The 22,473-nt window shown below is 45.8% G+C and overlaps 7 protein-coding genes across 7 annotated transcripts in view; 5 read left to right on the plus strand and 2 right to left on the minus strand.

The window, feature by feature from the left end:
* Positions 1-656: 656 nt before the first annotated feature.
* On the plus strand, positions 657-2,444 carry PADG_01251 (diphthamide biosynthesis protein 2; the record flags this gene model as incomplete). Its single annotated transcript, XM_010759075.1, has 1 exon — positions 657-2,444. One exon carries the CDS (start codon positions 657-659, stop codon positions 2,442-2,444), a length of 1,788 nt encoding a protein of 595 aa, XP_010757377.1.
* Positions 2,445-3,079: 635 nt separating this feature from the next.
* On the plus strand, positions 3,080-5,851 carry PADG_01252 (uncharacterized protein; the record flags this gene model as incomplete). The annotated part of the gene is made up of 1 exon (XM_010759076.1): positions 3,080-5,851. One exon carries the CDS (start codon positions 3,080-3,082, stop codon positions 5,849-5,851), a length of 2,772 nt encoding a protein of 923 aa, XP_010757378.1.
* A 1,588-nt stretch (positions 5,852-7,439) lies between these two features.
* PADG_01253 (uncharacterized protein) lies at positions 7,440-8,108 on the minus strand (the record flags this gene model as incomplete). The annotated part of the gene is made up of 1 exon (XM_010759077.1): positions 7,440-8,108. One exon carries the CDS (start codon positions 8,106-8,108, stop codon positions 7,440-7,442), a length of 669 nt encoding a protein of 222 aa, XP_010757379.1.
* An 867-nt stretch (positions 8,109-8,975) lies between these two features.
* On the plus strand, positions 8,976-10,118 carry PADG_01254 (tRNA(Thr) (cytosine(32)-N(3))-methyltransferase; the record flags this gene model as incomplete). Its single annotated transcript, XM_010759078.1, has 1 exon — positions 8,976-10,118. One exon carries the CDS (start codon positions 8,976-8,978, stop codon positions 10,116-10,118), a length of 1,143 nt encoding a protein of 380 aa, XP_010757380.1.
* A 2,733-nt stretch (positions 10,119-12,851) lies between these two features.
* On the plus strand, positions 12,852-15,464 carry PADG_01256 (uncharacterized protein; the record flags this gene model as incomplete). Its single annotated transcript, XM_010758540.1, has 10 exons — positions 12,852-12,968; positions 13,000-13,177; positions 13,265-13,600; positions 13,678-14,120; positions 14,190-14,280; positions 14,353-14,408; positions 14,482-14,731; positions 14,847-14,943; positions 15,024-15,150; positions 15,282-15,464. The coding sequence occupies 10 exons, from the start codon at positions 12,852-12,854 to the stop codon at positions 15,462-15,464; spliced, it is 1,878 nt and encodes a 625-aa protein (XP_010756842.1).
* A 1,752-nt stretch (positions 15,465-17,216) lies between these two features.
* PADG_01257 (uncharacterized protein) lies at positions 17,217-18,847 on the minus strand (the record flags this gene model as incomplete). The annotated part of the gene is made up of 2 exons (XM_010759079.1): positions 17,217-18,566; positions 18,662-18,847. The coding sequence occupies 2 exons, from the start codon at positions 18,845-18,847 to the stop codon at positions 17,217-17,219; spliced, it is 1,536 nt and encodes a 511-aa protein (XP_010757381.1).
* Positions 18,848-21,659: 2,812 nt separating this feature from the next.
* The window catches only part of PADG_11230 (uncharacterized protein), a gene marked incomplete at both ends in the record, with an annotated part of 1,204 nt that continues 390 nt past the window's right edge, over positions 21,660-22,473 (plus strand). Inside the window, one exon of the mRNA XM_010759495.1 lies at positions 21,660-21,996. Within this exon, the coding sequence (XP_010757797.1) occupies positions 21,660-21,996 (337 nt within the window). The remainder of the gene's footprint in view (positions 21,997-22,473) is intronic.

Genomic DNA, 22,473 nt, shown 5'->3' on the forward strand with positions numbered 1-22,473 from the left:
CCTTCATCCAGTGGAGAGATTCGTGATAATATAACGGACAAAATGAGTAGTCGATCACATTCTGAAACTGAGGCACCCATTGTGCTAGGATTTATTTTCGGCCATTCCTCCTTCTCTAGATTTCTATTATTCTACTAGGTAAACCCGGGCTTCTTGAAATTCTGAAACGCTCTGTCTCGCTACAACCTCCGATTTATTTCTTCACGATGTCCGATGCTTCATTACATGTTCACCATGTAAAATTTAAGGTTGTTTCCGCCGAGGAAGTCTCTGGATGTCAAATTTCCCTTGGGACTTGCTGTGGTTCCTGTGGATGTAGAGAGAAACAAAGGAACAAACACCAATTTTATGAGCATTTTATCTATTTATTATTTGGTCTTTATGTCTTTAATGATTTATGGAAGATTCGTATAGATACCACTTTTTCCTGGGCGGGGACCAGTGCAGATAAGATAAGAAGCTGTCCCGTAATAGTTATTTAACTAACCAGATTTCCTTAGTCATCGACACCAAAGTTTCAACTGACGGACACCATCTTTTGTGCAAAACGAAAATCCCAAGCTTGAAGAAGTCGAGCTATACAGCCAAAATATAATAATCCATGTCCCAAGGCTAAAATCATATGATATTGGGTCTTAAGCCAAAACTATTCGATTATGGCATCCAGCTTAGAAGCTGCCCTAGTTCTTTCTACTCCAGACACTCGTATTTTAGACAACCCGGCTCCGCCCCGTGTTTGGAGAAACTTTTCTGACGAGGAGCTCCGCATTACATATGATATCAACCGGACATTGGAGGAAATACGGCAGGGGAAATGGAAGCGAATAGCACTACAGTTCCCTGATGAGATGCTTCCAGATGCGCCGCGGGTTTTTCAGCTTCTAAGCCGCGGCCTCGCACCGACGACTCGGACGACATATTCCGCCGGGGAGGAGCGGAACAGCGCAAACGAATATGGAACAGATTATACTATAAATGAACTGCAAAAGAATATGATAGAAGATGTCGTGAAGCCAAAGTTTGATGCGCTCAATATTGCGTATTCGCCTGCTAAAGACCAGCCCCATTTGTACATACTCGCCGACACATCGTACGGCACTTGCTGTGTGGATGAGGTTGCAGCTGAGCACGTAAACGCCGATGTGGTAGTGCATTATGGTCGAGCGTGTCTGTCGCCGACAGCAAGATTACCTGTGATCTACGTTTTTACGCATCGACATCTTGACGCCGGTCCAGTGATTAAAGCGTTTAAAGAGACTTATCCGAATCGTGAAAAGAAGATCCTGATTGCAGCAGATGTCACGTTTTCGGACCACGTCGACAGGATAACATCTATATTGACGGATAAAGAAGGATATACAAGCGTATTTGCCACATCTGTGGTTCATGACCCGTCGTCTCCGATACCGAACAGGACCGTTCCAGAGTCAGTTAGGGATAACCCAGAATCATTGCGGGAATGGCAGCTTTTCCATATCTCGGGTCCGCCAACTGCTCTCCTCCTCACTCTTTCATCCCGAGTTGCTGCCATTCATATTTACCCCACCGATCAGGGATTGGATCAATGTGGTGCTAATTCTAAATCCATAATCGCCTCCACGGCCGTCGCACTGCGACGAAGATATGCCATCCTAACATCTGTCAGCACTGTTCCGATTTTTGGAATCCTTATTAATACATTAAGCGTCAAGAACTATCTTCACATAGTTGAACATGTGAAGGCTCATATTGCCGCAGCCGGCAAGAAGAGCTACATGTTCGTAGTTGGCAAGCTGAATGCCGCAAAGATAGCGAATTTCGGTGAAATAGGAGGTTGGGTTGTGATAGGGTGCTGGGAGAGCTCACTCGTGGACAGTAAAGATTTTTGGAAGCCTATTATCACACCCTACGAGTTGGAACTTGCATTGAAGGGCGATGTAGATCGCGTATGGACTGGCGAATGGCGGAGTGACTACCAGACGATATTGGACACTGCAGAAGCCAGCAAGAGCTATGGGAATGGAGCTGCTGCTGCTGCATCCACCGTTGAACATCCGACAAATGACACTGAATGTAATAGTGGCGACGACATGGATGCGTTTTCCGAGGAAGAATCGGCTCCTCCGGAATTCGATCTACGCACAGGGCGCTACATTTCAATATCTACCACTCGTCCGATGCAACCCTCCTCCCCGTCTACGACTTCTAATAATACTCAGCGTTCATCTTCAAGACCAGTTGGATCTAACGCTCTCACAAAGCGGGAAAACGGTGATCTGGCAACGATAGGCGGGGTCATATCTCCGGGAGCAGAGTTTCTTCGTTCGCAAAGAACATGGAAGGGATTGGGAAGCGACTTTGATATCCAGTACGAAGAAGATGGGGAGAAGGACGCTATTGTTGTTGAAGGGCGTAGCGGAATTGCTAGGGGTTACACCGTAGGCGAAAATACCGAGAAACACTAGGAATAGATACCCGGAAAATCTGCGGACATGGTATACAGAGTATTCCAGCTAAGGATGTGTAAATTTTATCCACAAGTACATGTGTTAACTTATTGATCACATATTCCATTGTATTCATGAATTAGATCAACTCCTTCGAGGTGGTAATGTCACATGATCTTGACGTGGCGGCGCCAAGACAAGGATTTTGGATATTTAACGCATCAACCCTTGGAATGTGGAGAATTAGGACAATGACTGATGGTGGATGTTCATATGACAAGATATATGCTGTTTTAATCTGGTATGGTATCCTCAGCACTTACATCGGTTTATCTCTATTGATGCAGCTGTTGAGAACAGCCCACTCTCATTACTGTGCGCTGGGTTGTCAACTGATTTCATGTGACACAGCAACGAATATTGAGAAAACAGCCCCATTCCAACTCAGATTCAGACACATTTAATGCTTGCAAATAAATCTTTGCATGCTCATCCAGATAGCTGGTCCCTCTTGGCTAATACCTCGACCCGTCCCCCTTGTTTCGAGTCCTCCGATGTGATTCGTTTCCCTTCCAGAGTATGATGATTCTATCCTCAATATCATTTCATTCTGCCTCAACCTCCGCACCAGCCTCCCTCAATCGTCTGTCACCATGAACTCTATTCAATTTTCTCCGAACCTGTCCCAGGCCGGTAACCTGCAAGGGCCGGACTCTCCAGAGTCCTCTATGCACGCCGGTTCTACTTTGACTGACCCTGACGTGAAGATTGAAACTCCTACTGAACGATCACTATCTACGTTTGAACGAGTGTTCTCTACCCACGCACCCATATTTGAGTCTTTCCTCCTCCAGGCGCCAACAGATACCATTTTCCAACTCTACCATACCTCTCGTTATCTCAGAAGCCTTCTCAGATCATACCCAACAGCATGGCAGTATCTATCTTTCCGTCTGTTCTACCCGTCCGGTACCCAAACAAGGCTAGTCTCCAGTTGGACAGAGCTTTTGTCGGCGCAGCGGCAATCCTATTCTCTCGACCAACTACTTCTCCAGGTCATCCTGCCATTCAGCCCGACGCTGAGAAGCTTGGATTTGGATAATACGGCAGTGAACGGGCAAAACCTCACATCTACTGTGCTGAATATGCGGAGGGATACTCTCGAACATCTTTCAGTACGAGGTTGTAAGAACGTGTCATTGAAATACCACATTATCCCATATCTCACTATGTTTAAACTCCAATACGATGCGGACCTGCTACATAATCCTGATAATCCTACCCCAACAAAACGTCTTGCTCTTAAAAGCTTATATGCTTATCGATGCCGCCATCACAGACGTCGTCCTTATCTCTCGTCTTCTCTGCTCCGCCGGGATTCCGATGCTGATCCCACTCACGATTTTGTTACGCTGTGTCATACGCTAGGGATTTGGACAGATACTGCATGGTGCACCACTCCTGGGTGGCGTTGCTTCAGGAGAAAGGGCTATGTTTCATCCAGGTCACCACAGGGAACGCGGGAAGTGTGGGTTGTGTTTGACAGGTTGTGGAGATCAAAAAATTGGATTGGAGCAATAAATGAAAGGGATGGTAGAACTTCGAAGCGGGATGGGCGGCTTTGGGAGCACGACGAAACAGGCTGCTTTGGCGAAGCTCTGGGAACAGCTGATGGACCCGAATACGGAGAAGGGAAAACGGTCCCTACCCATCTACGAAAAAGTCACACTCGTTTTGTGAATAATATAACTTGTGATGAGTGCGACGAGCTTATTTTGGAGCGGTGTGAACAATGCAGCGTCTTAATGCACTGTGTTGGCTGTCGCAGGACTCTTTGTTATAGCTGCGCATTCGACCGCCCATATCCCCGAAGGAAACCAAGGGAGGGTGCTACGAGTGAACATTTGTGGTGGGCACCAGGAACAGCGATATCTCCATGCGCTATGCTGGATGAACAAGCTCTCAACAACCAGCCACCTGCTGGTTTCATTTACCCTAGTTTGAAATTTTACTGGTGCTGTACTGAGCCTTCATTTAGTGGTGGGGGCGGGATCAGCCTTGGAATAGCCAACAGAGATGTCGATCGGCTCCGGGCGACACCCCTGCCCCGCGGCCAAGGGTGGGAAGATCTCGAATTCTCAACGAATGAGTGGCTCAAGACTTTCCCCAAGGATGCGTACGGAAACCCACCGGACCACAGCCGTCCGGAAGGCCATGCGGAAATGATGCGCTGGCTACTTGGTCCACCCGACTATCAGGCATCTATCTGCCCCAGAAATCTATGTCAACAATGCTACGATAGGCCACAATGGAAAGTGCACTGTAAGGGTTGCACTATGCCTTTATGTATGGAACATGATCTGCGAGGTTTACGTCTTCGAATATGCGGATACCGGGATCTTGTTATGGAAAAAATGGATCTTGCAATCACCGCGTCATCTCCTGGAGAGGGCCAAGCGGAAGCACATGTTCAAAATACACCCTCACCAGCGGATCCAGGCCAACCTAGCACCACCAGAGGCCGGCCGGTTGCTGAATATTCGACATCATCACCTCGTTTCAACCTAGCCATGATAAATGCTCTATCATCTCAATTATCCGATGCCTCCATTTCAACCAGCGAACCCGTACCAACCCATATAACCCCATCCAACCAGCGCACTATCCATCAAAGTTCTATGATTCAAACTCCCTCCTCTACCTCTAACAATCACAGTCGCTCCTCATCCCCCGCCTCCGTCTATTTCGAAGCATCTCCAGAAGTCCGTAAAAGGTGGATGGGGTGCCAGTCCATCTTCTGCCCTCAATACAGAGCTGTGGGAGATCAACGTCAACGCTGCTCCAGCGTTCTACGAGAATGCACATCCTGCTCAGTGCATGTATGTCAAGACTGCATCCAAGAAAACCCGCCTTGCTCATGTTCATACTGCAATCTTAACTACATGTGTCCCAACTGCTATCTCGCCAAGGAGCTCGATGGAACCTGCCGCCGTATCGAGGAGGAGCGTATACAACGCGAGGAGAAGCAGAAACGCGATCTGGAAATGATCGAAATTGCCATGGAGCGCAACCTGGCTAATGAAGTTGCGTTATTTGCGGGTCAATTCTTTGTGGGGTTGTTACGGAATATTGGCGAGCATGAAGCCGAAGGACTTGGAAGTGACAGTGATGGTGAAGATGGTGAGGATGATGAAGGCGATGATGACGATTATGATGATGTAGCAGGGTCTGATTCTGCCTCTCAAAATCTCACCTCAGCCCCTTCAGGCGACAACAATAATGGTGATGGTAATATTCAAACCCAGAACTTCAACCCCACCCACCCATCGAGCCAGCTACATGTTCCCCAGCCGGGCCCTGCGATCAACGACGACTATGACGATAATGGCAGCGTATCAGAGGAGACGGAGTTACTGGGCGAATGATGAAGATCTTGAAAATGGTGTCATCCTTGTGCCTTACCAGACGATTTCCTTCCCCTCATGGCTTGCTAATCTTGAAATGTCTAGCATAGTGAATTTTTTTATTTTTTTTTCCCTCTCGCTGTTTCACCTTTGACTATGTTAATGCGTTTCTAAGGCTGTAGTCTTTCCTAATTTCTATTCAATGTCAGGGTTGGAATGATATGATTTTCTTGCTTTAAATCTAAGAACTATTGATATTCATCTATTGTCCTTCAATTACAATTTCAGTGCGTATTCTTTTGCAATTTTTAAAAGGTCTTATTTCCTTTTCATTCATTTCCATTTAACTCTCTCAAGTCTTCATTTAACATATATTTCTTTCATATAACTTTCTCTGTATGCTCTTCGTTGAGTATTCTAGTGAAATGAAAAGTTCCAGAAGATAAAAATCATCCCTAATGTATTCATTTATGGACATAGACTTGCATTTATGTTACATTAGTTATGGGTCTTTAATAATTCAGTCCCATTCCCTAACTTCTAATGAATAACTAATGTTCAGTTTAACTTCACTGAATAAATTAAAATAGAATGTAGTAATAGTTATTAAATCTGTGAAAAGAAGTATTTGAATTTATTACTTTTATGAAAGTACTCTTAACCAGTTTGTTGATCAACAACATTGTGCTGGTTAGTTACTCAACTTTTAAATTTATTATTAGTTTCAACAATATTCAACTGAAAAATGAAAAAGAATGATACATGTGTTTATTTACAGAGTTCATAAATGAGTTTTAAATGAGGATGGTGATGATAATGTCATTCTCATATATTAAAATATATGTATCCCCACCAGCCTTCACCAAACACCACATTCTTTTAAAGTTCCTTTGATACACGAAATAATACGAATGGAGTGGATCAAAACCGCCCCACTCTCTTCAAATAAAAAATTTAGAAACTCAAAATATTTAATGTGGATTTGATACTACGAAAGGTTGAAAATGAAGGAGAGTAAGTGAGCGAAACCCAAGGAGATGAAATCAGAAAGGTGGAAAGTAAGATGTTATTCATTAGTATGAACCAATCAATTCAAAAGTAGCCCTATTTGTGATAAAAGTGAGCTTTTTGAACGTCGGTGTTTGATAAAAGAATCGTTTCCATATGCAGGATGGAAAGGTGCATAAATTGCTTTCGTTGCAGGGGACGACTTCTATAAGGGGAACGAATAGTGTGTATGAAGTAAATGAATATAGTATAATATAATAAAAATAGTCAGAGATATAAATGAACATTTCAATGCTGTAAATTCTGAGAAGCTTATCTACTCAAAAATACCTGAGAATGAAAAGAGAGAACTAGCAGTGAATATTCTAATAAATACAGATGACGTGGAGTGTTGTGTCAACTGATGCGGTCACAGAAGGAGGAGTGGAGGACGATGAGTTCATGAACTAGATACGCATTGACGACAAGGTTCCTTCGACAGGATTGAGCTTTACACCCGAACGTACATCATTGGAGATAGGAAGATAGGTCCTTCTGGTGATACGGGACACAAACAAATCCCGTAATCTATTGAACTGTCATGCGTGGCAATGGGATTAAACTACTCTCTTCTCGGATAGGCCGGAGGTAATGAAGATAATGACCGATTTATTTGTTCATCTAATGAGCGTCTATAGCCCTCGCGGCTGGTTTCCGGGAACTGATCTGCGGTATGAGATCTATAGATCGCAGAAGGTGGAGGTAGAGGAAGCTGGATATCAAGCGATTGGGGATCAGAGCTTTCTAGGCTAGCATTGGTGAAACCGGTCCCCTGGGTTGACACAGATATGGACATTGAGCGGCGGGATGGATCTCTTGACGAGTTGGGCGAATATGGAGGAGGAGGGGTTTCTGTCGTTGCAGTTGACGTATTTCCAAAACTGCTTGGCACTGACACAACTGACGAGGCATCAGAGAGGTCATCGAAATGAGACGAAGCAAGTCCCCGCTCAAATTCGTTCGGATTTTTCTCAAATCGTGGGAAATCAGAGTGTTGGTGTTGAAATGCAAGCGTCTTTTCGTGGAGTCTCATAGGTAGTGGGGTGTATCTTGGTAGAGGAGCCATAGACAGATATGGTTCATCTATGCCGGGCGCATCCACGTCTCCACCGGCCCCGCGACTATGCCTGAAACCTGCTTGAGGATCATAAGGCTGCCGATGAAGGGTGGGAGAGTATGGGAGCTGTCGTCGGGTGGGAAAGAAGCAACAGAAGCTTCCAAGGAAGGACATCTTTCAGACTATATATCTGTCGATAGGAACGGGATACCGTTGAATTCTTGTTGAAAAGAATGAGAACGATAGAAGAAAGGCTTGTAAAATAGAACTTGGGACAGGAGATAGGAGAGTCTAGTGATAGGGCGAATGTTTCCCTTGTCCTTTTGGCGAGAGCCAGAAAAAGCCAGATCTATTTTTGGATAAACATGGGTGATAAGGGACAACTCAAGGGACGAAAAGATAAGAGAGGAAGAAGCTACACCAAGGCAAGGAAAGACGGCAACAAGCAAGGCCAGAAGGGGATTTACGCAAAGAGGATCAACAACAAAACCAAGATTCACAACATGCACAGTGGTAGGATTGGCGAGAATTGGACGTTGTTGTTGATGCCTTCAAGGACCAGCTTCGTACAACGTTGGATGTTTTGTCTTTTCCCCCCCCCCCCCTACAAGTAGTTAACTACGGGATGGTTTGCCCAAGACCCGACTCAGCCTCGATGACCGTACATTACAACTCCTGACGGCGGCTCCCAGTGATCTGGCAAGTCAACAATTGGGCTGTTGCTATTGGATCAAGCGAGGTAATTTTACATGCGCTAGTTGTATCCAAGGTAAGCTGATTTCAAGGCACAAAAAATGCGAGGATGAACTATTTCTCCGAAACCCCTCGATCACATGGTTCCGAACCTTATCTTAGCTTTTTCAAGGAGAAACAATGATCCGTTGAATTTCGAATAACAAGACAAAGAAAAAATGCCAGACCAAACGTTTGGAATGGTAAATTTGTTTCGACAACAACATTTCCCCTTGGCATTTGGTTTTCGCCCTCTATACTTCCCCCCCCCCCCCGCCCCATTTTGCACAGTTTGGGAGAAGCGATATAATGCCTCCCTTACAGCTTGAGGGAAATGACGACTACGAAGCTATTGCCCGGGCTGTTCAGCCGGTACCCCGCCATCGCTCCCACGACCCCGCCAGCAACGAGAAGCGAACAGATCCCTTCCAATTCGGCTCGCGCTATCTCGAAGAAGGCGACGATGTATTTGAATTCAACGCATGGGATCACGTCGAAACTGATGCTGAGTACCGCGAGTATGCGGAGCTTCAATATCTGAAGCAAAAGGAGTCGCCTGTCCCCGAAGACGCTCGCGAGAAATACAACGCCAACCCATCCAAATTCTGGAACTTATTTTACAAACATAATACGAGCAATTTTTTCAAGAATCGCAAATGGCTGCAGCAAGAATTCCCCATCCTGGCCGAAGTAACGCAAGCAGACGCGGGGCCCACGGTTATCTTGGAGGTTGGTGCGGGTGCGGGTAACTCTGCTTTTCCGATCCTCGCAAGTAATAAGAATGAGCGGCTTAGGCTGCATGCATGCGATTACTCTAAAAAAGCAGTTGAAGTTATGCGCAAGAGTGAGCACTATGATGAGAAGTATATGCAAGCGGATGTATGGGATGTTTCGGCTGAGGTAGAGGTGGATTCATTTCCACCTGGACTTGGACCAGATTCTGTGGACGTGGTTGTGATGATTTTTATCTTTTCAGCACTATCGCCCAATGAGTGGGGACGTGCGGTGGAAAACATATACCGAGTTCTGAAGCCTGGGGGACATGTACTTTTTAGAGATTATGGGAGGGGGGATCTCGCGCAGGTGCGATTTAAGAGCGGGAGGTGGATGGGCGAAAACTTCTACGTCAGGGGGGATGGAACGAGAGTCTATTTTTTCGAGAAGGATGAGTTGATCCGTATCTGGGGTCGATGGAGTCCTCGGAACGGAATTCCTGAAAACGGGAAGGGCATCGATGCACGTAGAACGTGCTCTTTCCCAGATGCGCCACCAGACGATGCCGGATTTGAAATATTAGACCTTGGAGTTGACCGGCGACTAATCGTCAATCGGCAACGGAAACTGAAGATGTATAGATGCTGGATGCAAGGCCGTTTTCAGAAGAGGAAGGTCGAAATGCGTAATTCCAGTGCTCCAGAACCTTTTACCCAAACAGTTGAACTCCCCAACTAAATGATACATTCCACGACCATAACCTTCCAACGCCGATGTCCCCTAGGTATCCGTTATGAATAGAATCGCGATTTCGCAAACCTTGTACCACACATGTTCCTCACAGTGCAAAATCCCGAACTGGAAATCATCCTAACGATGATACGTGAGGCCTTTGGGAAAGACGTCCTGATTCTCCATTTAGTTTTTCCGCAGTATGGAAAAATGCTTTCTCGGTTGCCATTTAGGGCCGTCTAGATCAAACCCTATCATCGGCATTTTCTTTCCCGGAAGAGATCGACCAATAATAAGTTCCTCTTCCTTTCTTTCATCACCAACCCCAACCGATATCCGCTTGAATCCGGGAGGTCAGGTAAAAATGGTATATTCACCAATGCACAGCCCCTTATCTCATGCCTCATTGGAGTAGGGGACATCCACAGCCCGTTGATTCAAAAATATAGAATATTGTGAACAGCCATAGAGAAGAATTAGATCCAGATGTAACTCTAGAAAGGATTGAACATGATGTACCCATTAGTGCAATTGACTTCCTTGCTGAGGGGTTTTCCGGTGTTCAACGGGAGGGAAACATTCATCTTCCCAACATTTCCATAAAAACATGAGCCCTGGAAGCACAAACACGCTGATCTCCATTCCGTTCTGCAAATTCTCTAGGGTCGCTGCCAACTACTTGGGATGCTGATTGCTGCTGGGAAGGGCTCGTCTCCGCGACGAACGGTAACGCTGGAATTGCAAGGTTTGAAATCCCGCTCCCAAAACTGATTGACTGCTGACACTTAGACAATGCCAGGAACTCTAATATTGTCAACGAACAAACGTGACCGAATCAAGACCAATTTGGGCGGCGATACACGGACATGATGGTTAAACAGCTCATTCATCTCTTCGGGGCGCAAAAATGCCTCTAATCTGTTTCAGCTACGGCTCTGTGATACGATCTTTTTAAGCGCTACTCCGATCTTCCGGGTTTAACGTGGGAGTTAAAACACATTCCTCTTGCTTTATTTTTTTTTTCTTTCGTGGTGTTGTCCAAGTCTAGCTGAATAGTGTCAGAACGGGAATTAACTAACGTCGTAGCCACAATATCAACCTCATCACTGCCCCGATTGGTCCCCAATGAGGCAAAATATCCGGAGGTATTGTTTGTTCGATAACGGCTCCCTCTCCTCCACAACACCCCCAAGATCTATAAAACTCTCGGCTCGCATCATTGCGTGGAAGTACGGTAGAATAGACGTCTGTGTTTCAAGGTCAACATAAATTCTACGTAGCATTTCCTCGGGAGGGTACCTAGGAACCTATGAAGATGAAACATGGATAGTGGGATCGTCTCTAGTTACCCTGCTGGTTATGGAAAGGGTCCTGGCAAGCAATCGAACGGCGCATCCTCAACGATGATTCTCATCTTCTTTATGGAGAATACCGGTCTTTTACCACTCCTAATCAGATATTAAGACTTCCTGGTCGTAAAATTGGAACGAGTCTAGGAATTTTCATTTTCATTTTATTTTTTGTTATTTTATATTTTTTTCATTATTTTTTGCTTGCAGCTGGCAGGTAGAAGAGTATTATGACGTCTTGACCTTAACTCCGACTCCTGAGGTCGAGCCTGTTTAATGAGTGATCTGTGCACGCACGGGTTGGGATTAAATATCTGCAGACCACTCTGTACGAGATGCATTTGTCGTCGCCATGCAGCAGATGTTTTCTGTCAACTAGCAGGAATTCAATGCCCTAGAATGGTTATTTGGGTGGTGAAAGTTAGGGAGTGTCTCCGATAGTATGGGGGGAACGAAGAGATACGATTTCTATCCATGAAATACATCCATTAACTGCCTTGTTGTCCCACCGGAAGAAGACAGAAGGATACTGCTTCGTCTGCTCCCATTCAAGGCAACTAAGTCATTGAGAGCTCAAGTTTGTGGAAACTGATTCGATCTTTTCCAAAGTTGAAACTGTGACATGCCAGCTCGTAGCCCTCACATGGTTTTGATCTGTTGCCCCCTAATTGCCACATGGATTCAAGGAACCCAGGTCGATCCGGATAGATATGCCCGTGTTATTCCCCAAATACGTAGATTATTCGGGTATAATTCCTCGCTTCTATCCTGTTAGATATTATGAGAATTAAGATAAGCTTTTGTCTCAGAGCCACGTACATAGGGAGTTAGTTTACTGGCAATCATGATAATAAAGTTCATTGAAGGGGATGTCCTCTGCTACCAGAAGGAGATTTTCTGAGAAATATTAAACTATAGCCAATGATATACGGAGTATATAATTGTCAGTCCACCTCAACATTTTAGCGTTGGGCATAATGGGGTACATTAGCCGTCTCATCCTCGAGAACCCCGGACATCCGCTGCCAACTACTTTAACTGCCGGTCCTATGGATGATCGGATCTTGATTCCTAATAAACAGTTGTTTACTGATAATCTTGGTTGGTTGCTGCTATATGACGGTAAGAAGGGGGCACCTCATCGAGGATGAAGATATGGATGGCTATTGCAGTTGATCACGGAAGAACACCCCAATGCCACTGATTTTATCTGTGTCATACTTCATTTGGTTTTTTCTTCTTCTCCTCCTCCTCCTCCTTCTTCTTTCTGTCCGGCTTGAATGGTTTATTTAGCCTGGGGATATCTCTGTCCATGTCAGGCCCCTGGCCTCATTTTGAGTCCCGTTGCGCATTTCCTAATCGCAGAATTCCAGTTCCTAGCTTGTTCGCGATGACGCAGCAATTCATCCATGATGACGGTGCTTCCTCTCGAGGTGAGGCTCGCAGGTCAGAGTCAGGGGTATTCCGTGTGCTTTTAAAGAATTTGTTCTTGTTTGGAGTTGTCCTGGTATGTTGAAAGAGCTTCTACTCGGATTCAGAGCACATCGCTTAACGGCTCAATGGGTTCACAGTTTTCCTCAATTGGTGGCCTTCTCTTTGGTTATGACCAGGGCGTCGTGTCTGGAGTACTCACTATGGAGTCTTTTGGAGCTTCGTTTCCCAGAGTTTATGCAGATAGCAGGTTCAAAGGGTGGTTTGTGTCGACGCTGCTGTTGAGTACGTTCGGATGCCCCCGAGAGTATCCTCAGTGAACCAAGCCAGATTTTAGAGCATATAAACTGTTGTTCTAATAGCGTTGTTTAGCTGCCTGGCTAGGCGCTCTGCTGAATGGAACTTTTGCAGACTACGTTGGCAGAAGGCTGTCCATTATCGTAGCAGTCGCCATTTTCTCGATCGGCTCTGCTATCCAAGCGGGAGCGGTTAATCTGACGATGCTCTTCATGGGTAATGGGAAAACTGCCTTTTTTTCCTCTCTTCTTCCAAGGACCAGTGTGGCACTGACAGGACGGACTGCGCTCCTTCATTTAGGTCGTGCGATTGGTGGTTTTGCTGTTGGGCAATTGACTATGGTTGTTCCAATGTACATTAGTGAGGTTTCGTTGCCCTCAATCAGGGGCACACTCATAGTATTTCACCAACGTAAGTAGATTTGGTTTTTCACCATTTGCAGTCCTCCAGTTCAATTATCCCGAAGTTTCTGACGTTGCGTACAACAGTTTCAATTACGCTTGGTATTCTACTGAGCTATTGGATTGAATACGGTTCAAACTTCATTGGAGGGTCACACTGCACCTCCAACATGACATACTCAGGAGGAACCCCTGATTCTCATACCTTCGACCCATATCATGATGTCGGCCCGAACGGTTGTGATGGTCAATCTGATTTAGCTTGGCGGATTCCATTTGGCATACAAATACCCCCTGCCATTATTCTGGGGGTGGCGATGTTTTTCTTCCCTGATTCACCTAGATGGTCGCTGATGAAAGATAAGGATGGGGATGCGCTTAATACGTTGGGCAGACTTCGACGGAAGTCCACCGACAATCCAGATCTGATGACTGAATATTTGGGAATAAAAGCATCTGTGATTCTTGAAAACTCATTTGCCAGAGAATACTATGGTGGTTTGAGTGGGGTGAAGTTGCATGCAGCGCAGGTAGTTATTTTGGACTCTGAGGGCTTGTGATATTGCTATACAAAGTGGATTTAGCTAATATTGTGGCAGTACTTCTCCCTGATTAGCACCCGGTCAAGATCTAAACGGCTGGCAATTGGATGCTGCATGATGTATTTTCAGCAGTTTATGGGGTGTAATGGTCAGTTGGTAAAGGAATCCTTGCGTCATTGATGTATTTATTGTAGACAGCAACTGACTTTGGAAATTACAGCGATGATATACTACGCACCTGTGATGTTTGGCCAACTAGGCCTTAGTAAAAATACAGTTACAAATCCCCAGACATTGAAACCACCAGTTGAACAGGAAGATCCCATTCTAACCACCCGGTTTCACCCAGATTTCACTACTGGCTACCGGTGTTTACGGTATCGTTAACTGTCTCAGCACGCTTCCTGCCCTCTTCCTTATAGATCGAGTTGGCCGCAGGATCCTGCTCATGTACGGTGGAGCTGGAACTTGCATCTCACTTACCATCGTGGGTGCCATCATTGGCCATTACGGATCGGCCCTCATTAACCACCAAGCAGCCGCATGGGCCGGTATGATTTTTGTTTATGTCTATGATATAAATTTTTCATATTCGTTCGGTATGTAATCTATCTATCCAATTCTGTTTAATAGTGAATAGGGGCCGTGAAAATCCCGAGTTTAATTCATATCTCTCTTGTAGAGAGGTCTATGCTAAAATCGACAAAACTCCAGCGCCAATTGCGTGGGTTCTTCCCTCTGAAATCTTCAATGCTTCCATCCGTTCAAAGGCTGTTTCGATAACTATCTCTGTCACATGGATGTGCAATTTGTAAGGAACCGCAAAAGAGAAAAAACCTTGGGACTATCTCTGCTTATACAGAGGCTAACGAATCCCGAACCTTGCTTTAGTATAATTGGGCTTGTCGCCCCCAAGATGCTCGAATGCATAACCTGGGGAGTATATATTTTCTTTGCGGCAAACTGTTTACTCGGCCTTCTCTTTGCCTTCTTCTTCATTCCTGAAACGAGAGGAAAGGTACGTTTTCTTTTTGTTATTTTTTCATTTTCATTTTTACTTTCCCATTCTTTCCTTTGCTCTGTTACATTTTATACCCATAAGCTACAAAGCAAGAGGCTCACCAGACACCCACTTTCTGTTAAAAGCAGACTCTAGAAGATATGGACCTCGTTTTTGGTGATGCAGCCGCGCATGAAGAACAGCGGCGTATCATGCAGATCGAGGCAGAATTGCGGGGAACGCCACTAGTGGCGATGGAGTTGGAAAAGCCCGAGTTCAAAAGTGACTTTGTGGTCACACAAGAGAGGGCCGAGGAGGGTGAAGCGAGGTGAGCTTTGACAGTGTACGGTGTATTCTTGAGGGAATTAGCAGACTGGTGTTTGATATGCATGCAATGTCTCAGAAGAAAGTGCATATATGTCAAAGGACCCCGGATACTGTAACTATGGTTGGTGATGAGAATGCTTTTGCCAGGTGGTACACACGCACACTGTGTGGGTTTAATAAGTTTAGAGGTCGATATGGAGGCAAATATTTAAGAAGAAGGGCATCCTCCCTTCCACATCGCTGCGGAGACCACGTCGTGTCCAATCCAAAGGCTCCATCCCAGCATTGGTACCATCAGCTCTGTTGTGTCTCATATCTGGATATGGCTCCCGCTTCGAGTACTCTCTACTCGACCAAGATTGCTCAGTTTGCTCGGACTATGACTAGCATGGAAATATTATGAGCGCAAGAGCTGCATCGAGATGCCAAAGTTCTCGTTCTACCTGCCACCATATCCTTTCATCCTCTTTTTCCCCTCCAGTGTGATTCTCCTCAGTTTTGCTGATGCTCCAATAGCTAGCTGCCTCCCTTGCACGCGGAGGACAATGGTAATATGGGGTATTTCATTTGGATGATTCGTTGGGCTGCAGTTGTATCCATAGAAAAAAACTAAAGGGAGAAGAATGGTAGAAAGGGGTAAAAGCAGGCATGAGTTGGATGCACTGTATGTGTGTATGAACTGGTTTTCCTTAGGATTGAAAGAATTGAGAATTGGACTCCTATCTCTCGGCGTCTAGGGGGGGGAATTGGTTTGAATAGAAAGCTTTGCGCCACCTGGTGTCTCGAGGACTTCATTCGCCCCTGGAAATATTTGGGAGGGCAACCCGAATCAGTGGATGCTGCACGCTATAGGTGCCCATCCTCTACTCTGGCCCCGAAGGACATTTGCGCACAGGCTACATAAAACAGGACTTCGTGATTTTCACCCTTTTCAACTTCTATGGTGTCATTTATGTTTTCTATGTTTTTGTATAGTACAGTAAGCGCGCCCCCCCCCCCCCCCCCCCGCCCCCCCCCCCCCAAAAAAAAAAAACTGACTGCAATATATGTACATAACAGCAGAACACGGGAACGAGTAAACTTAGGTAGTCTTTCTCGCCCCCTTCTTCTGCTCTCGGTCCAGACATATCCCACCCACAGCTGTTTAAAGCCCATTCGGCAGGTAGGTACTATATCAGGACGTACCGGTAGATAGGTTAAAAGAACCTAGCTAGCTATGAAGGACGCTCGATGCAAATGCGCGGTGATATGCAAGATTAACCATGGGCACATGCAGCAGGAAGACCATGCAAGCAAGGCATGCTTTGTCATATGTCACCAGCCGTCCTTCAAAGGCGTGGTTTGTTCTGTACCTCGCAAACAGGCCGAACCAGCTGGTGTGGAAGGGAGCTTTGGCCTTATCTTCTTCCTTTCCTTTTATTTCTTTTATTTCTTTCCGTTTCCGTTTGTTGAACAAACAAATGAAGGGAAAATTTTTGGAAACAGGCAAAAAGAAAGGTCGCGTTCCTCTCCTTCAACAAAGTCAAATCGTCAAAAAGCAAACTTTTGGTTCGAGCGACCTGTTGAACCCGCTCGGCATTTCAACTCAAAAGGCCATATGCTACTTGGGGCCATCGGCTGTGAGATGCTAGCGGGTATATTGAGTTGAATCTGGCCTTCCAAATTCTCTTATGTGCGTTTCATTTTCGACCCTCCTACTATACGGACAAAGAGACGAAGAACGCAGATAACCATACAAACAAGGGTATAGCTCTCACCTACACCACCAAAGTCGGACACTCCCCCTCAGCCCTTACAAACGCTCCTGTAAATAGATCCTGCATAGCTCCATAATGAAACAGAATTCCGCCGAGCACAGCAACGTGCCAAATATTGTGGCTGCCGCCAAGGTAGTCGAAGAAGCCCGGATGCCAGCGCTCGGGGATTTGCGAGGCATACACCAATGCGCCAAGCAGGTACACGCCGAGAGATTTCAGCAAGGGTGCGTAGAAGTACAGAGACCATCCCAAACTCCTTGTCAGGCTCAGTTGGGCGATTGGAGCGAAGCCAGTGGCTGCTAGGGTTACGTAGAAGGCCACACGGGCCCAGGCCATGTCTGAACGGTTGAAGGTAGGGTGCCAGGGGAGAATGACACCGGCGATACCTAAAGTGGACGTTGTGACAATATAGATCCACCTGGAGACTGGTTCGCAATAAAACGCTGTGTATTCTGTCGTGACGATGGAGGCGGCGACGAGGAGCGATATGCCCGTATAATCGACGCAGGCGAATCTTTCCATGAGCGGTTGTGACGCGATGCCGTTCATTGTATGCCATAGCGTACTGCAGACGAGGCATTTGCAGGCTGCGAGGAAGAAGATGCCGGCAATTGCGACGTCGGTGGTTGTGCTGGCGGAGAAATTTGGGTTGGAGGGGTAGAAGTAGAATGCAATGGCTAGGACGATGATCAGGCCAATGAAGTGTGACCAGATGTTGAAAAGCTCATTGGAGAACGTGAAGACGGACGTTACGCATTCGATCTTGGACGTTGTGAAACGGTATCCCTGCAAGATGTGCGGGTTGACACGCCAAGGGTGTGGAAGGTCTGAGTAGTGAATGAGACGTTGTTCCTTGGCGAGTTGGATGGCACGTTCGATTCTCTTCTGTAGAGCTTCCCGTGCGTGTTCGATACTTTCATCCATGACTTCGCGCGCATGTGCTAGGCTTTCGTCCATTACTTCACGGGCGTGCGTAAGGCTAGGCTCTACTGCACGCCATCCGTCATCCAACGTGCTGTATAGACCCCGATCGCGCACTGACTGGGCCGCCAGCTCGAGCTCACCCAGGAAATTCTCCATCAGACGCATGCTGGCATGAGCTTTTTGCTCGAAGGTTTCCTTGGTTGCCAGGACCTCATTGTAACGATCCTCCAGAGTCTCTACCAGGATCTTCGCCCGTCGTTTGCCGCTTCCCATCAGTTCTCCCGAAGCATAGCAGCAGGAATCCCGAACAGAGAGTAGGGCGGCATACCCTCGTTTTAACCTTGCATCGATGTGTGTCATGTGCGATTGTCGATATTCCTCCAGCCACTGTAACCGGCGCTCCATTTCCGTGAGAAATAATTCGACCTGAATAGTAAAGCAAAAAGGAGTCGATATGAATTAATATATTTTGCTTACAACGGGACTCTGTGACGTTTAGAAACATATGATTCTTAACTCACCCGCAAGAATATAGCATCTGCATCATAATCACAGGATAATCGTCTAGATGTATGAAAAGAATGTCTTCGCCGTGTGTTGCGCAGTAAATTGGCACGTTCATCGGGGACTGCAAGGCCGGACGCATTGGAGCTTTGTTTGGAGTCCGCGTAAGACTCTAAGGTGACAGACGGGCCCGTACAGGGCATGGTGGTAGCCTTTGGACGAACAGGAAACTCAACCAACAGGTCCCTTTTCCTATAAGATTGAATTAAAAGGAAACCAAGGAGATTTTGGTGTTGTTGAGTTGGCTGGCGGGGCCAATGGAGCTATAAACTGTGCGGCGTGCCGGCGAAAAGGGGCCGAGGAAAGCGAGAATGTTATGGCAGCAGTCTCATATAAAAAACGTAGGATACAAGAAGTAGAATAATTGACATAGGAGCATGAAAGAGAGGGAAAATGAGAGGAATTCTAGACGGGCTCGGATAGGTGGCGCGGACGGCGGGAGAAATAGGGAGAGTCGTCTGTGGTTGGTGGATACCCAGGCAGTTGGCGGTTAGGCGGCGATACCGGGGAAAACAATGTAATTAGGGACGACGGGTTTAAAGACGAGATCGTGGGGTAAGAGCAGAGAAAGAGAAAATTATCGAGAAAGCTGCTCAAAGAAGAGAGGAAAGGGGAAGTAAGAAATAATAATATAATAATAATAATAATAATAATAATAATCGATAGTCAAATCAACGGGAGAGGAAGATACAAGGAAGACAGACACACGAAAGAAGAAGAAACAATAAGGGAGGGAGAACTAACGTTCTACGTTTTAAGGCTTTAGCCCCTGCTACCAAGGTATTCAGTACCAATGTTTTAGTTATTCTTTAGTTAAGATTCAGCTGATATTTAGTTAAGCATTAGGCGGTTGCTAGGGAGCATGGCAGTGCTCAGCCACTGCACACACCTCCAGGCTGGTAGCAAGGACCATAGCTATTTATCCTGCTCTCTTCAGCCAACTGCATGCATCACAGGTACAACATACTCTTGTTCTTTCTCCTCTACCTATCTTAGTTCTCGTCCCCCTGCTAACTACATTCATCCTAATATACTCCCACTCCCAGCAAAACTGGCGCAAAAGAAAAAAAAAAAAAAAAAAAAAAAGGCCCTGGAACCGTCTTTTCCCTGCTGTCTCATGCCGTCATTCATCTTCACATATCTTCACATGGGCTCCTCCCCCCTGCACTTGTCCTTGTTCCAGAGAGTCCATCAAGCCGTCCAGCAAACTGATGGTATATGTAAAAGCTTCTTGCAGCCCCACCAAGCGGGGGCAGACATCTTTCAGCAATTATCACTACTTTACAACGTTTCACGTGGATGGCTGTTACGACAACAACTGGAACGCCAAACAACCCTTCCAGTTATTCCTGTTCTGTTGGCATTCTGATTTGCACACCTCCTGATTTTCAACCTTGATTGATATGATCGTTAGATTATTGAATTACCAAATATTTCAGCTGCCCTTGATAGATGTGCTCATACATGAATCCCATATCTGGCTCTGGCGGTGGTGGCATTGCGGATCAGGCCACAACTGATCCACGGATCTGCTTTCCATTGATCGAGAAGGTTTTTTTTATCGAAAATCAAATCCGTTCCCCTCCTCTCAGGTAGAAATTCAATTTTATAGCGGGATTACGGATATCCATGGCGAATTGTGGCCGGTCAAGCATGGGATTGACCATTGATCAGCCCAGGGTATGTTAGGGATCAAGCTTTCATTATCTGTGTCCCGGAAAATTATCCATACCCGCCGAACCAGCTCACTGAACGGAAGTCAATGATGTTAGTGCTTTTATTCCGCTCGCTGTCAGTTAATATCATGGCACTGGGATTCTCCTTACATCAGGGACGGACATAATTCTGGGGGTATTGCTGCTTTTCAGAACCACCGATGTTCTAATTATATCGGATCAAAAATATTACGTTCCTTCGATTAACTGATGAAGCTTGTTTAATCCCTTCACTAGCTAACTGGACGGCTGTATGGTTCTGGAGTAAGGGTTCCTCGGGCGAGAATAAACTATAGTTCACTCGGCTCTTCTTGTTGCCCTGATTTTCGCCCTCGAGAATAACCCTCCCCCCCCGAAGGTAACAGCTTGTTCCTTGGATTTTACCTCGCAGGATGCACTAATCAAAGCACTATAAAATCACCGTCAAGGTAATGTATAATGTTTATCTGAGTTTCTGGGCGGAGCTGCCGGTAAGTCATCAAGTAGTGATGCAGTTCCCCAGTTGTTGCACGGGACACATCTGCGCCAGGGAAACTTTTTCGCGAAACAAGCCTTGCCGGACAAGGTGCGCTCTTGATTTTCCTTTGAAGCTTTAAGACCTTTATAGGGCCAACTGGACGAGCACTGTTAGTTATATTAACTCGGCAAGACTTTTCGTTTACAAGCGAACGAACACTTGGTCACCTTTTAGAATACCATTTTCAACGCTTCCATGGTTGCTCCTTTGGGCTCCCTCTCGCAGGCAAATAGGCTTTTAACAATAGTCCGTTCAACCTCAAGCGTAGGCAGGGAGATAATCGCTGATAGAATTAGAGAGGGGAGTTGTCGCTTCTCCCAGATGTTGAAAACCTCTGCCTCTTCGTCATTGCTGAAGATATGAAGAGGAGGATGCCTCAGGAATTGTGTGCGTCTTTGGGATGTTTATGTCGACATATGCTGAAAATTTTGTTATAGGAGCCTCTATGCAGGTTATCCTTTATAGACGACTTGTAAATGAATAAACGAAAAAGAGGTAACACTATCTAATACAGGGTTTCAGCTGTTGGAGTTGATATTTTGAAGCGCCAAGTCGCAAGACGGTTGCCAAGAAATGTTCCCCCATTAATTCATTCAAGCTTCAACATTAACGCTCCGAACATTTTCGCAGACAAAGGTCCTATGCGGCCACAACCACAACTTCTTCATCACCATCGTCGAATACTCTGTAGCTGGTTGAATACATCCTTCCACACCTTACAAGATGCCCGTCGACGAAATCGTCGTTGATCCCTCCCTCCTACCAGTCCTTCAGACAAGCGCAGAAACCCTATCGCAATGCGAAAATCTGCTCGCCATGATTGACCCTAGAAGCCTGCTCTCTCCACCATCGCAAGACTTTATCTTATCGGTATCAAAACAGCAAAAGCTGGTCTTTTCTCTTTTATCACAACTGCGAGGACTGAACCGTGATGCTATTCTCAACGTCAGGGCCACAAAACAGAAGACTGCGGAGGCGCGACAGGAGATCGATAGGCTTCACCTACATCTGCAGAATCTATACTATGAACAGAGGCATTTGAATGGAGAGATTGCGGCGTGTGAATCTTATGAGTGCGAATTTTCCCCATGTTCATCTGTTTCCCCCCCCCCCCCCCCCCCCCCCCCCGGTATGGAAGGGTGTCCTGGATGAAACATAACAGGTGTGGGGGGGGGGGGGGGCCAACTACCACAACCCACTGGTTATTTCTAGTAGTTATTATCTTTTTTTTTTTTTTTTGTGCACTCCCCGGGAGGATTGAGAGTTATCTGAGCTTTGATCATTCCGCTTGGCTATTGTTGCTTGTTTCATAGTTTATTTTTTGTTAAATGATATGTGGTGCGAGAACATAGTGTATTCTCCGCTCTAAATAGTCGATCTTTTGTCTGACCTGTCTTTGTCTCATCTTTTATAAGTTATGGTTGATAGATATTAAATAGTGTGTATGATGTATGAATATATTAGTTTCAAAGTCAACGCACGAGAGGATGCTACATATGTCTAGCGTCTGTTTGATATATATATATGTAGTTATACA

Source organism: Paracoccidioides brasiliensis (genome assembly GCF_000150735.1).
Source record: "Paracoccidioides brasiliensis Pb18 unplaced genomic scaffold supercont2.2, whole genome shotgun sequence".
In the NCBI taxonomy this organism is placed as follows: domain Eukaryota; kingdom Fungi; phylum Ascomycota; class Eurotiomycetes; order Onygenales; family Ajellomycetaceae; genus Paracoccidioides; species Paracoccidioides brasiliensis.